At 36.9% G+C, this 13,008-nt stretch overlaps 1 protein-coding gene across 1 annotated transcript in view; it reads left to right on the forward strand.

Annotated features, from left to right (window-relative positions):
• The window catches only part of MIPEP (mitochondrial intermediate peptidase), a 77,050-nt gene that overhangs the window by 25,787 nt on the left and 38,255 nt on the right, over nucleotides 1–13,008 (forward strand). Inside the window, exons 11-14 of the mRNA XM_026065924.1 lie at nucleotides 4,246–4,399; nucleotides 5,359–5,436; nucleotides 6,494–6,698; nucleotides 10,299–10,408. Coding sequence (XP_025921709.1) covers nucleotides 4,246–4,399; nucleotides 5,359–5,436; nucleotides 6,494–6,698; nucleotides 10,299–10,408 — 547 coding nt within the window. The remainder of the gene's footprint in view (nucleotides 1–4,245; nucleotides 4,400–5,358; nucleotides 5,437–6,493; nucleotides 6,699–10,298; nucleotides 10,409–13,008) is intronic.

A 13,008-nucleotide genomic window follows, 5' to 3' on the forward strand; every position in this document is an offset into this window, starting at 1 on the left:
CAGAACCAGAAGCAATTTTTTTTGTATTCTATGTCTAAAATGTTGTTTCTCAAAACCTTTTTGGCAATTTTGGTGGCAAGAGGGATATTAACATGTATCTTTCATTAGATGTGGGAGAGAGGTTTGATCCTGTCAAGTTCTACCAGAAGTGACTGACATTAACTCTGTGTTGGTATTATAAAGGTGTTTTTTTAACCAGGGCCTCATTATACTCAAAATGATAGATTGTGACATTAGCTGGTGTAGGGGACTGTTTCTCCTGTGGAGTCTGCCTCAGGCCAGTGTAGACTCTTCTGTTACAGGTATTTTCATCTGTTACAGCTRTTCTCATGTGTGGGTGGATAAATATTCTGCTTTTCCAAAAGACAGAACTATGACAGACTAATTTTTCTCCCAGATTGGATAGTTACAGTTTATTACAAAATACTTACAACAAAGCCTTCTCCCCATCCTCTTCATAATGGGGTAAGTTCACTGGGACAACTCACGCCTTAAGGAGTGCTGCGAATGAGGAAAAACGTGACATTTACTTGTCTCTCTATAATATTTCAGCCATTCTTTCCCATGAAGAAATGCCACTACTTTCTCCTGCTAGCATGTATCTGCTTTTGTGTATCAGCAARAATTTCTTTAACATGTTAATCCAATATTTCAGTTGGGTGTGGGAATCCTTTGCAGTTAGGATGAAACATACTGCTCTCCTCTGATATAGCTGAAATATCTTGTATTGCAGTTATGCGGTCTTAGTCCTAGGCTCCGTGTCACCTCTCAGAAAATTCTGAGCAATCTGGTCTCTCTTGATATTGCAGGTCTCTCTTGATTTTTCTTACTTCCTGTGTAAATGTGGCTTAATTTCATGAAGTCTTTCCAAGGGTGCTGTTCTTCGTTTTCTTACCATATTCATGCCATATTTTCCTGCTCTGGCAGCTGAAATCACTGGTAGGAGTTACATGTTTTAATTTCCTGGAACTGTGAAAATCTGATGGTTTGCTGTGTCTGTGAGCTGTTGATGGAGTTGCAGTTTGCTTTACTGAAGCACGCGTTTGTAGAAGTGTGCCGTATGGTATCTTTCTCACCGTATCTACTACAGTCAGCTCTCTTCTCCCACCTGATAGGGAGGAAGTGGCAGGAGAGAGGGGGCTGGAATATTTTAAATGGTGGAAACCCTGGATGATATGGGATGTTTGGGAGAGGGGGATATGAAGACACTAGATGGGCTTTGCATGGAGTCAGCCCAGTTCCATCTGGGTTGATTAAACCAGGCCATACAAAGAGCCCTTGTGGAGCCAGATTGGCTCCACGTGGAACCGCTCGAGTACGTCCATTCCCTGGTTCTAGGTGGTGCTTTAGCTTGCAAGTGTGGTATTGTGCAAATGCGGAGCCAGCCCTGGCCTTGGCCTGCACCTGAATTAATAAACCCTCTGGATCCCCGAACAAGGTACAGAGAAATTTGAGTTGCTCTGCAGGAACCAGTGTGGGACCAGCAGGACTGAGGCAGAGCCAAAACTAACAAATCCTGGTCATCTGAATTGGCTCTGTGGAGATCTAGCTCTAGAGCATGATTATCATATTATCATATCATAATTTCATCCTTAATTTAATTTGAAATAAATATTGTAATTTTTTATATAAGGATAATCATATTTCCTGCCTTGGAGGTGTGTACGTGGAGAAATCTTGCTTCAAGTTACAATAATCTTTTATTGAGATAGTATTTCTATAGTGAACTTTTAATTTATGGTCAGTCCTTAGTTACAGAAGCAATTATTTGAATTACAAATGGGAAACTCAGCCTAGTATTCATAGTAGCATGTGGGATGGTAGTTTAAGATTTTAAAATAATGTGGCAAAATCAGTCATAAACCATTATGGAGGTTGTTACAATGACTTGCCACTGGAAGATGGGGTTTTCTTTTTTTCTTTTATTAAAAGAATAATTTTAGCAGACCTTGCAGTCTGTAAGCAGGGAAGGCATCGAAGTGGAATCAGTTTGAGAAGCAGGAGAACAGGATCGAAGCACTTAGTGGTGGTTTTAAGTTTTCATAGAAACTTTCTGAACAGAAGAGGGTGATGCTGTAAATACTGAGATGCATCTACTACAACTTGCGACAGTGCCACTGCTGAAGGAGCTGCAGCTCCTGGGAATTACTGACTTAAAGATCTCAGGATATTCAGCACATACACTRTAATTCTGTACTTCTAGGGGCTGTGTGTGTAAAGAGACACCAGTGTTTCTTGTACTCAAAATTTCTATGGCTTATTACAGGAAAATTAACTCTTGTATTGTGCTTTCTTTAAGAGACTTGCTTCCAATCTTTTTACCTAATGTAATCTAAAATGACTTTTAGCATGTTCGGTTTTGTTCTTCTGGTGTAAAGACTCTTTTTGATTAAGGAAGAAAATGATTTTTATTGCAGTGTGCAGCGTGCGAATTTGAGTGTTGCTACGCATCTTGAAGAAATAATGCCAGTAATGTCAGTATGGTAGAGTCAGAATGTGGTTTGTTTTCTGTGTTCTGGTATAATGAAAAATAGAACGAAGTACATCGGCTTCTAGCTTCTTGCATTTGTGATGTGAAAACATGCAAGATCCTGTAAGTGAAAATACCTGCAGTTTTCAACAAATGTTGCCATAGAAGTTGCAAAAGGCTGTGAGAGCATACACTGGAGATAAGATAAAGGATGGTAGAAAAGTAAAGCGAAATGCAATGAAATGTTCAAGAACAGGTGCAGTGGCTTAGAGAACCAATCCTACCCTGCTGTGCATCACAATTTAGTGAAGTTGTGTAGTGAATTGTAACTGCACTTGTAAGCAGTGTTTTGCCAAAATGCAGGATCCCAAGTGGACTTAGTTTTTAGGCCTTTTCTTTTGTGTGCAGGGGTGGGAAGGAAGGAAGGATAGGGAAGTAAATGGATAGGGACTAGCTGACTCTTTCACAGCTTGTCTCTAACTAAGCCTTTTGATCACAGGCCTTAAAATAGTGGGGTTCTAATGTTTGATGTTCAGCCATTGTAGTTTAGCTGATGCATGTTTAAATTTCAGTGACTAGTTACTGTGTTATTAAGAAGCAAAACACATGAGCATGAAGGAGGAAAGGAGAATAGGAGGGACTGTGAGCCTCCAGCATTAAGAGAACAGAATTAAGAGCAAGTTTATGCTGAACCCCCCCAAAACGGGATAAGTAACTTAACATTCCTTTTTGGAGTTTGTATGTGAATTGAGAGAGCAAGAACATTTTTGTCATTTGGGGTGCATGCACAAGTACAAGCAGAATATACTTCTGATTTTGCTACAGTCTCCACAGAATTGCATGGCCACGGCCAGCTTGGGTAAGTGCGGACTTTCCAGAACATTCATCTGTTTGGTACACTTGCAGTTTGCTTACTTTTTCAGGTCAGAGTCTCAGGAAGTTTGAGCCTGAGTAAAGGCTGCATACATGTCTGAATTACTTTTGTAATTGCTTTTTGTTCACTTGTGGGTTTGTGTGTGTGCATGGAGGTATGTGCTGTCTTCATCCTGACATGCATTATCTGTGCTACAGTGTGTTGAAAATACTTGACTGTTTGATGTTAGGCTCAGGAAGCTTGGCCACCTTTGAACTATGAGTCACATACTAAAATCTTAGCATGGCTTAAAGCTGTAGGATACTTTGTACGTGGTTCAGAAAGTCCCAGGAGCTTGAGGCATGATCCATACGTTGGAGGTGATAGAGTCTCCCCTGTATTCCTCCTATTGCTCCAGCAAAAGACAAGACTGCGGAGTCAGTGGCTCCCACTGGCTGGTTTCCTCCCCTAACTAGGGACTTGATTTACACAGCAGCCAGTCCAGCTCCATTTTCTTATCAGTCCTGTGGCATAGCCTTGGCATGGGCATTTGAGGGCCAGTGGCCTTCTGTGGGTCAAAAACCACAGCTTGGCCACCCATAGTGCTGCCAGGGTCAGTTCGAGCTATGCATTCTCCACATCTCTGAAAATTATAGTCACCATCTTCTGAATTTGGCATCAAAAACTAAAAAAGGTAGTTATTATGAAGTGCTGGGCCATACCTAGTCTGTGACTTAGTTTCACTGTTTGAAAAACAAAGCCAAGCATGCTCAATAAGGCCTTGAGGGCTTTTCAGGGTTTTTTTTGCCACATCTTACAACTTGGTAGTGATGAATGCAAACAGTCTATAAAGAAGTAGTTCGTGACTATAGTTTATGTAGTTAAACTAACTCATTGGGTTTGGATTCTTTTATTTTCTTAGGTATAACATTGATCCTGGTTTGTATTGTCCCTTCTTCTCTCTTGGGGCATGCATGGAAGGTTTGAACTCTTTGTTCAGTCAGCTCCTAGGAATCTCCCTTTATGCTGAACAAACCCAGAGAGGAGAGGTTTGGTCCGAAGATATTCGCAAGTTGGTAAGCATTCTTGTTCCCAGCATCTGAAAAGACAAAGGGAAGGTTAGGCAGGATTGTTTGTTCCTTTAAGAGCTATGAGTCAGATTTTGTTTTTAAATTATTTGGGCACCTATGCCTAGGATTTCAAAATGCACACCAGTTGTCTAATTTTAGTTGAAGTTAAGCCTCAAGGGCTTCATACTCTCTCTAAGTGACTTTTATATGCTTGGTATTTAATGGCTTTAAAATATGTCTCTGTTTAAAGGGTGCCTGAATCAGAATCAGTTTCTCTTTTGAGAATCAGTTTCTTTTTTCAGAGATTATTGTTGTACCTTTCACACAGCCTTTCTGAATGAGACCTTTTAGTTTTAACTTGTAGATGGCTATAGATGACTGGAATGTTATAGGTGTGTATTCTAGCAGTGATTTATCTTTTCTTTCTTTTCTATTCTGTGTGTCATCTTTACCTTAGATTACATTTTACTTCTTTGCTTTTCTGCCCTCTTTTTAGGGGAGGGTAGAAAAAAACCCTTGGCAATTATTTACTCATCAGTTCCCAGATTCATCTGTTGTCTTCCCTCCTTGTATTCTCCACCATTCTTTCCAGTGAACGCTACTGTTCTTTATATCCTACAGGCCAATTTATAGTTACTGCTTAATTATTTTTATTCCAATGGTAAATCAACTGTTGTCGCTCTTGACTTCTGAGAAGTCATTTAGGGACTACGGACAGTATTTATTTTAATACTAGTCCGTGACAGTAGTCAGTTTTGTATAAGATGTAGGAAYGGCTGCAGTTTGAAGGACAAGCTCTGAATCTTGTGTATATATTTTTTCAACTAAAATAAGCAACAGATTTTACATTAGAATCATTCCTGGATTATTTGTCATGTATGCATTATAAATCTTTGGATTAGAATAATATTTCTTACATTTACACATCAGTGCTGTTACTGTGGGAAATTATCCTTTTTTTTCAGGCTGTTGTTCATGAAAATGAAGGTCTGCTAGGGTACATCTATTGTGACTTCTTTCAACGACCTAATAAACCACATCAGGTAACATCTGTGATCTGTTTTCAGTGTGGGTTGTATATGAGTAATGACTGTAGTGTTAGGGCTGTATGCTTTTAACATAAGTTTAGGAGATGTCTGGATATATCATAAACAAATTTAGACATGGAAAGACTATAACTTCAAACGTGGTTTTAGGTAAAATAATTTTGTGGATAACTTTTCATTTAGAAAGCATCACCTAGTAGGCTGAACTCAAACTGTTTGTACTACAAAATGGTAGGCACTATGAAATTTCATACACCTTTGTCTAGAGAAATGGTAGATTTTTAAACACCTATCTTCTGGCCTGCTATCTAGGAGTAAAAACAATTTGACACTTTAATGCCCTCTAACTTAAGATGAAAAGTCATCGTGACAACTAATTCTTATTCAAAATTCTACCCAAACCATAGATGGTTCCAACTGGTTAGGCTCACTCACTGGCTCACTCACTCACTCACTCACTCTAATGCCAGTATATTAACTGTATGATGCAGTACAACAGACCCTTCACTCTGTAGAAACATCTGCAAATTACCGCCTTTTATGAGTTGGTAAGTGGACAAATCTTAAATCTGTGTTATACTTTCATGCATTTTAAGTATAGTCTGTTTTGCTAATATTTCACAGTACACTGTGGATGCTGTACAGTATACTTTATAAAGGAAGTTATTGCTGAAGAATGAAGAGAAAACTTTAATATATAAATTATAGAATTGGCATATCAGTAATGTTCTGTGAGCTAGTGGTTTTTTTTTAGAAAAATAGAGTTTTGATATTTATAAAAAAATCTAAACTTAAATTTTGTTTTCTAAAAGAAGCAGTCTTTTCTTGATGGATTAAGGTAGTTTTCTTACGAATATGAAGCAAATAATAGAGATGAAGAAACATGAAGATTTGAGTTCAAACTTCTGTTCTGCTATTGAACATTACTGTTAACTGAATTCAGCTTGTGTAATTGAGTACCCATTAAGGTTTAATTTAATACTTTCACCATTGTTTTAGTGTCGTGGATATAATGACATTGGTCACCCATATGTTTGCTTTTTATCTTCAAAAGGATTGTCACTTTACAGTTCGTGGAGGCAGGCTAAGGGAAAATGGAGAATACCAGCTGCCTGTAGTTGTTCTTATGCTTAGCCTGCCCCATTCAACGAGGAGTGCACCAACGCTGCTAAGTCCTGGCATGATGGAGAATCTCTTCCATGAAATGGGACATGCTATGCATTCTATGCTGGGCCGAACTCGGTACCAACATGTCACCGGTGAGGAATTTAGAATAGTGATTTTTTTGTTTTAGTTAAATGTTTAATTTATGGAAGAAGGAAGTACATTAAAAAACAAGAAGAAAAGATTAACCAGACATGATAGAGTCATGTTGATACTTCTGCATCTTTACTGACTTGAAAATTACAGTATCAGATCCCCAAATATTACCTAAAAAACAAACAAACAACACTTGAATAGTCTTCCTCTCCTGATAAAGATTTGGCTTTTGTATTTCTTCTTTCTGTGCAGCTAATCTTTTTTCTAGTCATGTTATCCACTATCTCGCAAGTTTACCTCATGGGCAGTATATAATAAAGGAATAATTGGAGGACTGATAATAAATTGAGCTAAACTTGTACCTGCTATAAAAGCACAATGAATCCTGGGTTGGAAATGATTTAAGAAATTGAACTAAGAAAAGTTAGTAAATTAATTTTCTGAAAGGGTACACTCTGGCAATACTGAAACTCTATAAAGCCAGGCATGTTTAAAACAAACTCCATAAATTAGAGATTTATTTCATCTGCAAGTATGATTAACTGGTGGACCTTCTTGTCATAGGTAAATGAACATGAATCAATATGCAATCAGAGCTAAGCAGATGTACAGAAAAGCAGTCCTGTCATTTTTCATGTAGTCATTTTTCTCCAGCAATGATAATCAGTGTATGGGCTGATGGCTAGCAGGCTGCTGTGACCTTGTTCTGCTTCAGTTGTGGCAAATGGGTCAGAGCCATGTTCTGGTTAAAGCTGTTCTGCATGCTACTTTTCTTATCTTCAGACAGCCTGGTATGTCGTCTTATATAGCTGTGAGCTGGAAATGAAATGTTTGGAGTAGACATTTATTTACTCATTTATTAATTAAAAAAAAAAAACAAAAACAGAAACAACTCAGATGAAACTGTAGCTCCCTTATCTGAGGGACTGTTTTATGTTATACCCTTTTTGTACTGCACTAATGGTAATAAGAAGGGTCCATGTTAGAGATATTTGTTACCAACAGATGCATTGCACACAAAAAAAACAAGGAATCTTTCTTAAGTCTCCCACTTAACATTAAAATAAACTGAGTTGTTTATAAATGTTACTACTGGACATTGTTAAAACAAATAAACACTGTATACACTCTTTCAGTACTTCTCTCTCCCACCCCTTTCTCACACATGGCCTCACTCCTCTTGATCTCCAGGGCATTCTTGGTACTTATATCGCCAAAGTAACTGCTTTAGTGAGGGTTCTGCTGATGTGGGTGAGAGTATCAGATGTGTATGCATGCCAGAAAGTCTTGAAGGGGCAGGAAATTGCTGATTTTGAGGCTCAGACATTCCAGGAGCCCTTGTGTATGGTTTCAGAGTTGCCTTAGCTGCAGGCAGTCTTGCTTCCTAGGGGATTTCAGTCCTGATCTAGTGTTGCAAAAGCAGCATCAGAGGCCAGTCGTGTGTTTCTCCAGAGAACATTTTTTTACGTTTTGGAATGTGTGATAATCAAATGGCTCATCCCAGACACGTCTGTTAGGGGCCATCTGCTCTCTTTAGGCACTAGAATAGCAAAGTGTGGAATCAGATGATTACAGGCTATAGTGAGAACAAAAAATGTTAAATTCCAGTTGAGATGAACTGAGTATTTGACAACCTCCTTACTCTTCTGCCCCCCCCCCTTTTTTGATTACATTGAGGAATATTCAGGAACCTATTCTGCTACCAGTAGGCCCCAAACTTGGATAATACTGGACATAGGAAATTTATGACTTAAGATGTGCATCTTTTTCTGCTAATCCTTCATTTTATTGTACAAATTTATTGTTTGTTTACTGAACACATGTGAAAAAAGATTCTTATTTTTAGCCTGGTTTGTATTCCATTTTAATTTACAGTACAATAGAAAATAGCTACATTTGTTTTACAGGAGGAATAACTTATCCCAGATAACTGCCCTTTTACCTTTCTGACTTTAAGACAAAGTAGTTTTCAAAAGTCTCTCTAATGGTTAGTAAAAGATTTCTGTCACTTTATAAAGGAGGACTGGGAAAGCATACATGGCTAGAGAGACATCAGTGTAGCGCTGCAGGCATGCCTCTTGGGACCAGTCTTGTTTTAGGCTTTCCATTAATGTTTTTCAAACAAAAGGGAAAAATGTACTAATGAAATGTAATGACATAAAAGAAGGATTGGGATATTGTACAAGAAGAACTGGATGGCTGAATACTGCAGTGTTAGAAATAAAATGCAATTCAGAACTGCCTGGTGCAGATCATGCATTCAAGGAATACAAAGAAAATTTCTGCTGGCAAATGGAGCTTATCATTTAACAGTGGTGGAAGAGCAGAAAAACAGTTTTGTGTGTTAACACAGGGCTATAAATAGCTAACGTGTGGTGACTGCGAAAGGAGGGAAATGTGATCTGAGACTGTATCAGATGTGTTTCTATTAGAAATAGTAAGTATTAGTATAGTTAAGAAAGATAGTGGTGAAACCTCATATAGCATGCGGTGCCTAGTTCTGTATCTCTGCTCTCAAGGTGAATTCAAACTGAAGCAGGTGCAGAGAARACCTACAGGACAATGGACAGACTTTTGGACTTTAATTATTTTGCCTTAGGAAAATGATGTCTGAAAGAGAATATAATTTCTCCCAGTTTAGGATAACTAAATAACTGGGAAAATGGTGTTTATACTGAAGAGCAGTGTTGATCTGAAAATTTGATTACAAATAGATTATGAATTCAGATTAAAAATTAGAGAAAGATTTTTAAATTCAAAGGAGTGATTTTCACAAATAGGGTCCAAGAAGGAATAGTAGAAACAAAAAACATAATTACATTTAAGACAGGTTTTGAATGTTGAGGTTGTCTCTAGTAGACAGGAATAGAGGTGATGACCCAGTGGATCTCTGTTATTAAAACAACAGCTTTGTACATCCCTAACTTTTATATAGGAATTAGAAATGCAGTTTTGGTTTGGTAATGGGTTACATAATGAAAGTTGCTAAGACATGTAAGGTACTGATAAAGAATAGAATAAAGAAGGTTTTTGTGAAAGTGCTTTTTGAAAATACTGACTGCAAAATACTACTTCATTGCGCTTAGAACATGTCTTGAATCTGCAGGAGTTTTCTTTGGATGATTGACTTTGTATTGTAAAGTGAGGTTAATATGAAGCATAAGTAAGCTCAGCAAACAGATGGAAGGTAAAAATTTTAACTGCGAATGGGATTAAGGCAGAGTTTTATTTACATTGTAGTTTGATTTAGGTTTAGGACAGCTAAATAGATTTGGTGTTTCATGTAGGGCCAGTTGGGCTACAGTCTGGTTTAGTTTAAAAAAGGGTGTGATCCAGAGCTTTATAAGGTGCCTCACCCAGCTGTTCAAATATTTTGTTTTACTTTGTGATTTATAATAAAATATGTAGGATTATAATGAAGCTTTTCTGGCAATATGTACAATAATGCTATGGAAATAAAATATTGACTTAATAAATGGAAGAACATTACAGTTCACCAAAAGTCCAAACTGAAAGTTGCAAAACCTTTTGGGAAGAGTTAGCTATTTGTGTTAATGGAAATGACTATATGTTAATATGTTCAATTATTCTACCTCTAGGAACCAGATGTCCTACTGATTTTGCTGAAGTTCCCTCAATTCTGATGGAGTACTTTGCAAATGACTATCGAGTGGTTAATCAGTTTGCAAGGCATTATAAAACTGGACAGGTAGGGAATATTAATATGTAAAATATTGAAAATAGGATTAAAGGTATTCAAGAAAAAATCAAATTTTCATGTGTTATTTGTTAGTAATGCTTGAAGTAGAAATAAACTATGGATATAAATTATTGTAATTATTCAGAAAAAATGTTACTGCTCTCATTGCAGAAAAGATAAATGTAATCAGTAAAAGAATACCAGCTCCTTAAATATGAAGTTCTAAGTTTCAACATTTTTTTTTCTTGGTCAACCAAAATTTAGTCTAGTAGGTGAACAACTTGTCTGTAAATTATGTCATGTGGAATGTTTACTTTAATTGCAGGTAAGTGCTGACAAAGATAGTAATTCAGTATCAAACTGTGTGAAGTCTGTCTTAAAATAAAGCTCAGATACCAAATCATGGATGATATGTAAATGATCTGCAGTGTTAAAACAACATTTTTAGCACAGTGTAGGGTAGTGTTTGAAATATTTTCTGATAAAATTGTACTGCTTTATTTAGGACATTTGGTAGTTAGATCCTGGCAATCAAGAATCTCTGTATTAAAACACTGATTCTTTTTTACATATTTTATGCCAGTCTAATGCAAGGATCTACTTTCTCCYAGAAATTTAGAAAACAGTGCTCTCTGGAAAAAGGTGGTTTTCAGTGGCTGCTGATTATTTATGCATGGCAGCATAGCATGAGTTATGTTTGTACAACCATGTCAAAAATACAAACCAGTAAACAATAAACACAGATCTTTTTCAAATGCTTTTGATTGAGGCAGATTTCAGAATACTCAGATGTTGCAGTGACTGAAGAATAGACTACAGATCGATGTGAAAACAAGAAAGCTTTTTAAAATGTATAAGGTTACACTTTCTGTAAGCCTTTTATCCAGTACTAGACATTCAGCATATTTCAGTATTATGAAAGTGGAATTATGTTTGCCTCTGCTGTAACTGTTCAGTTAGAAAAATAGTTTGCATAACTTCCATTTTGATAGATATTATCGGGGAAATTTGCTCCATAGATCTGCTTTCTTACAGAGCAATCAATCCTGCTGAGCACTAGGAAAGCCTACTTGAAAACTGGGAGTTACAAATACTCAGTTCAGGAGTGTTCATCGTTTGTATTTTTGAACTCACGTATTAAATTATTACTTTCTAGTGTTTTCTATAAAGTTCATACAGTGTTTAAACATTGTGGAGTTAATCTGCTTGCATATGAATTCAGAGAATGAGCTTGAGTAAAACATCTGAAAGAGATTTGTGGAACATTATTTATGGCTTTGTGTCTTCAAAGTGGCTTAACAGATCTAAACCRTGTTTTGTTGCAGTGCAAAAGCTAAGAACCAGGCCCTGTGTCCCATTTGGCACTTCCCAAAAATTTCTTCTGTTTATTGGTGATGAAATCTTGCCCTTTCAGAGAGCAATTGAGTGAGCTTTAATGTAGAAATTCAATCTTGAAGGGGGACAAGAATGGATTATGCTGGAAGATTAGGAAAAGAGCCTGAAACTACTGTGTGTCTCTTGAGGGTTTTAGACTGCTTCCTTTTAATTGCATTTTTTTTCYGAATTTAAAATGTATTTTTAAACCATTATCTAAATTACATAAATCTGCTTTTGCTTATGTTGATTGATCTAAGCCAGTTTTAAGAGGTTGATACCAGATTTCTATATCTGTGATCTAAATACAAGTAGATTGAAGCCATCTTTTCTGTTCATGAAATTGTTATTGTTACAGCAATTACTTATATTGGTTGTGTATAGGTTGCAAAGTACTTGGAATAGTAAATCCTTACTCTCTTACTGTTAAAACTTCACAAAAATCCTTTTGGGGCTTATGTTTCCTGTTCGTTCCCTGAATCATTTTTTTTGTATGCATATAGAAAGTTTAATCAACATTTTCTTCTCCAGTTTTTGAGCTATTTGAAAGAAAAATGAGTCCATTTTTCCCCCTTTTAAAGCAGGAGTAAGGAAGCTGGGTGAAAAACAGTTAAAATGTGAAATTTGGAAAGACATTTCGTCCAAATTTTGTTCCATATGAGAACTTCTATCAAGTTTCCTCTTATGAATAAAGAGACACTGAGCTTTTACATGCAAGAAGAATCTTTCTTGCAATAACTATACCAACAGAGTTCTGCTAGGGGTAGACAGAAAAAGAGGGTTTTTTACTGACCTAACTTCTTGTTGAAGAGGCAGTACAGATAATTTGAAAAAGTATTCTTTTGGCATTGCTGCATCTATGCTATGGTTTTTACACAGAATTGTTGAATTAGGTGGTGTGATTTTAACACTCCTACTAAACATAATTATGTCAGTAAAACTTCGTAGTGTAATCTCAGCTTCCGATTGCTTTTGCCATAAAAGTCAATTGTAGAAGGACTGGTCCTGAGCTGCAGTCCTCACTGAGGATCAGCRCTTTTGTTTATGGGAAGAGGAGGGGGAAAGGGGTGTTGTTTTGGTTGTTGAAACATATGAACTGTTGAAAACTGTTTGTTGAGTAACACTGAAGGAAAAAAAAGATTCTATGGGCAAGTTTTCCAAGGTGGGAATGTATTATGCACATAGATGTGGCCAATAAGGATCTGACCTCAAAATGCTGAAGCTGATAGGAAGCC

Source organism: Apteryx rowi, unplaced genomic scaffold (genome assembly GCF_003343035.1).
Source record: "Apteryx rowi isolate R43461 unplaced genomic scaffold, aptRow1 scaffold_233, whole genome shotgun sequence".
Classification (NCBI taxonomy): domain Eukaryota; kingdom Metazoa; phylum Chordata; class Aves; order Apterygiformes; family Apterygidae; genus Apteryx; species Apteryx rowi.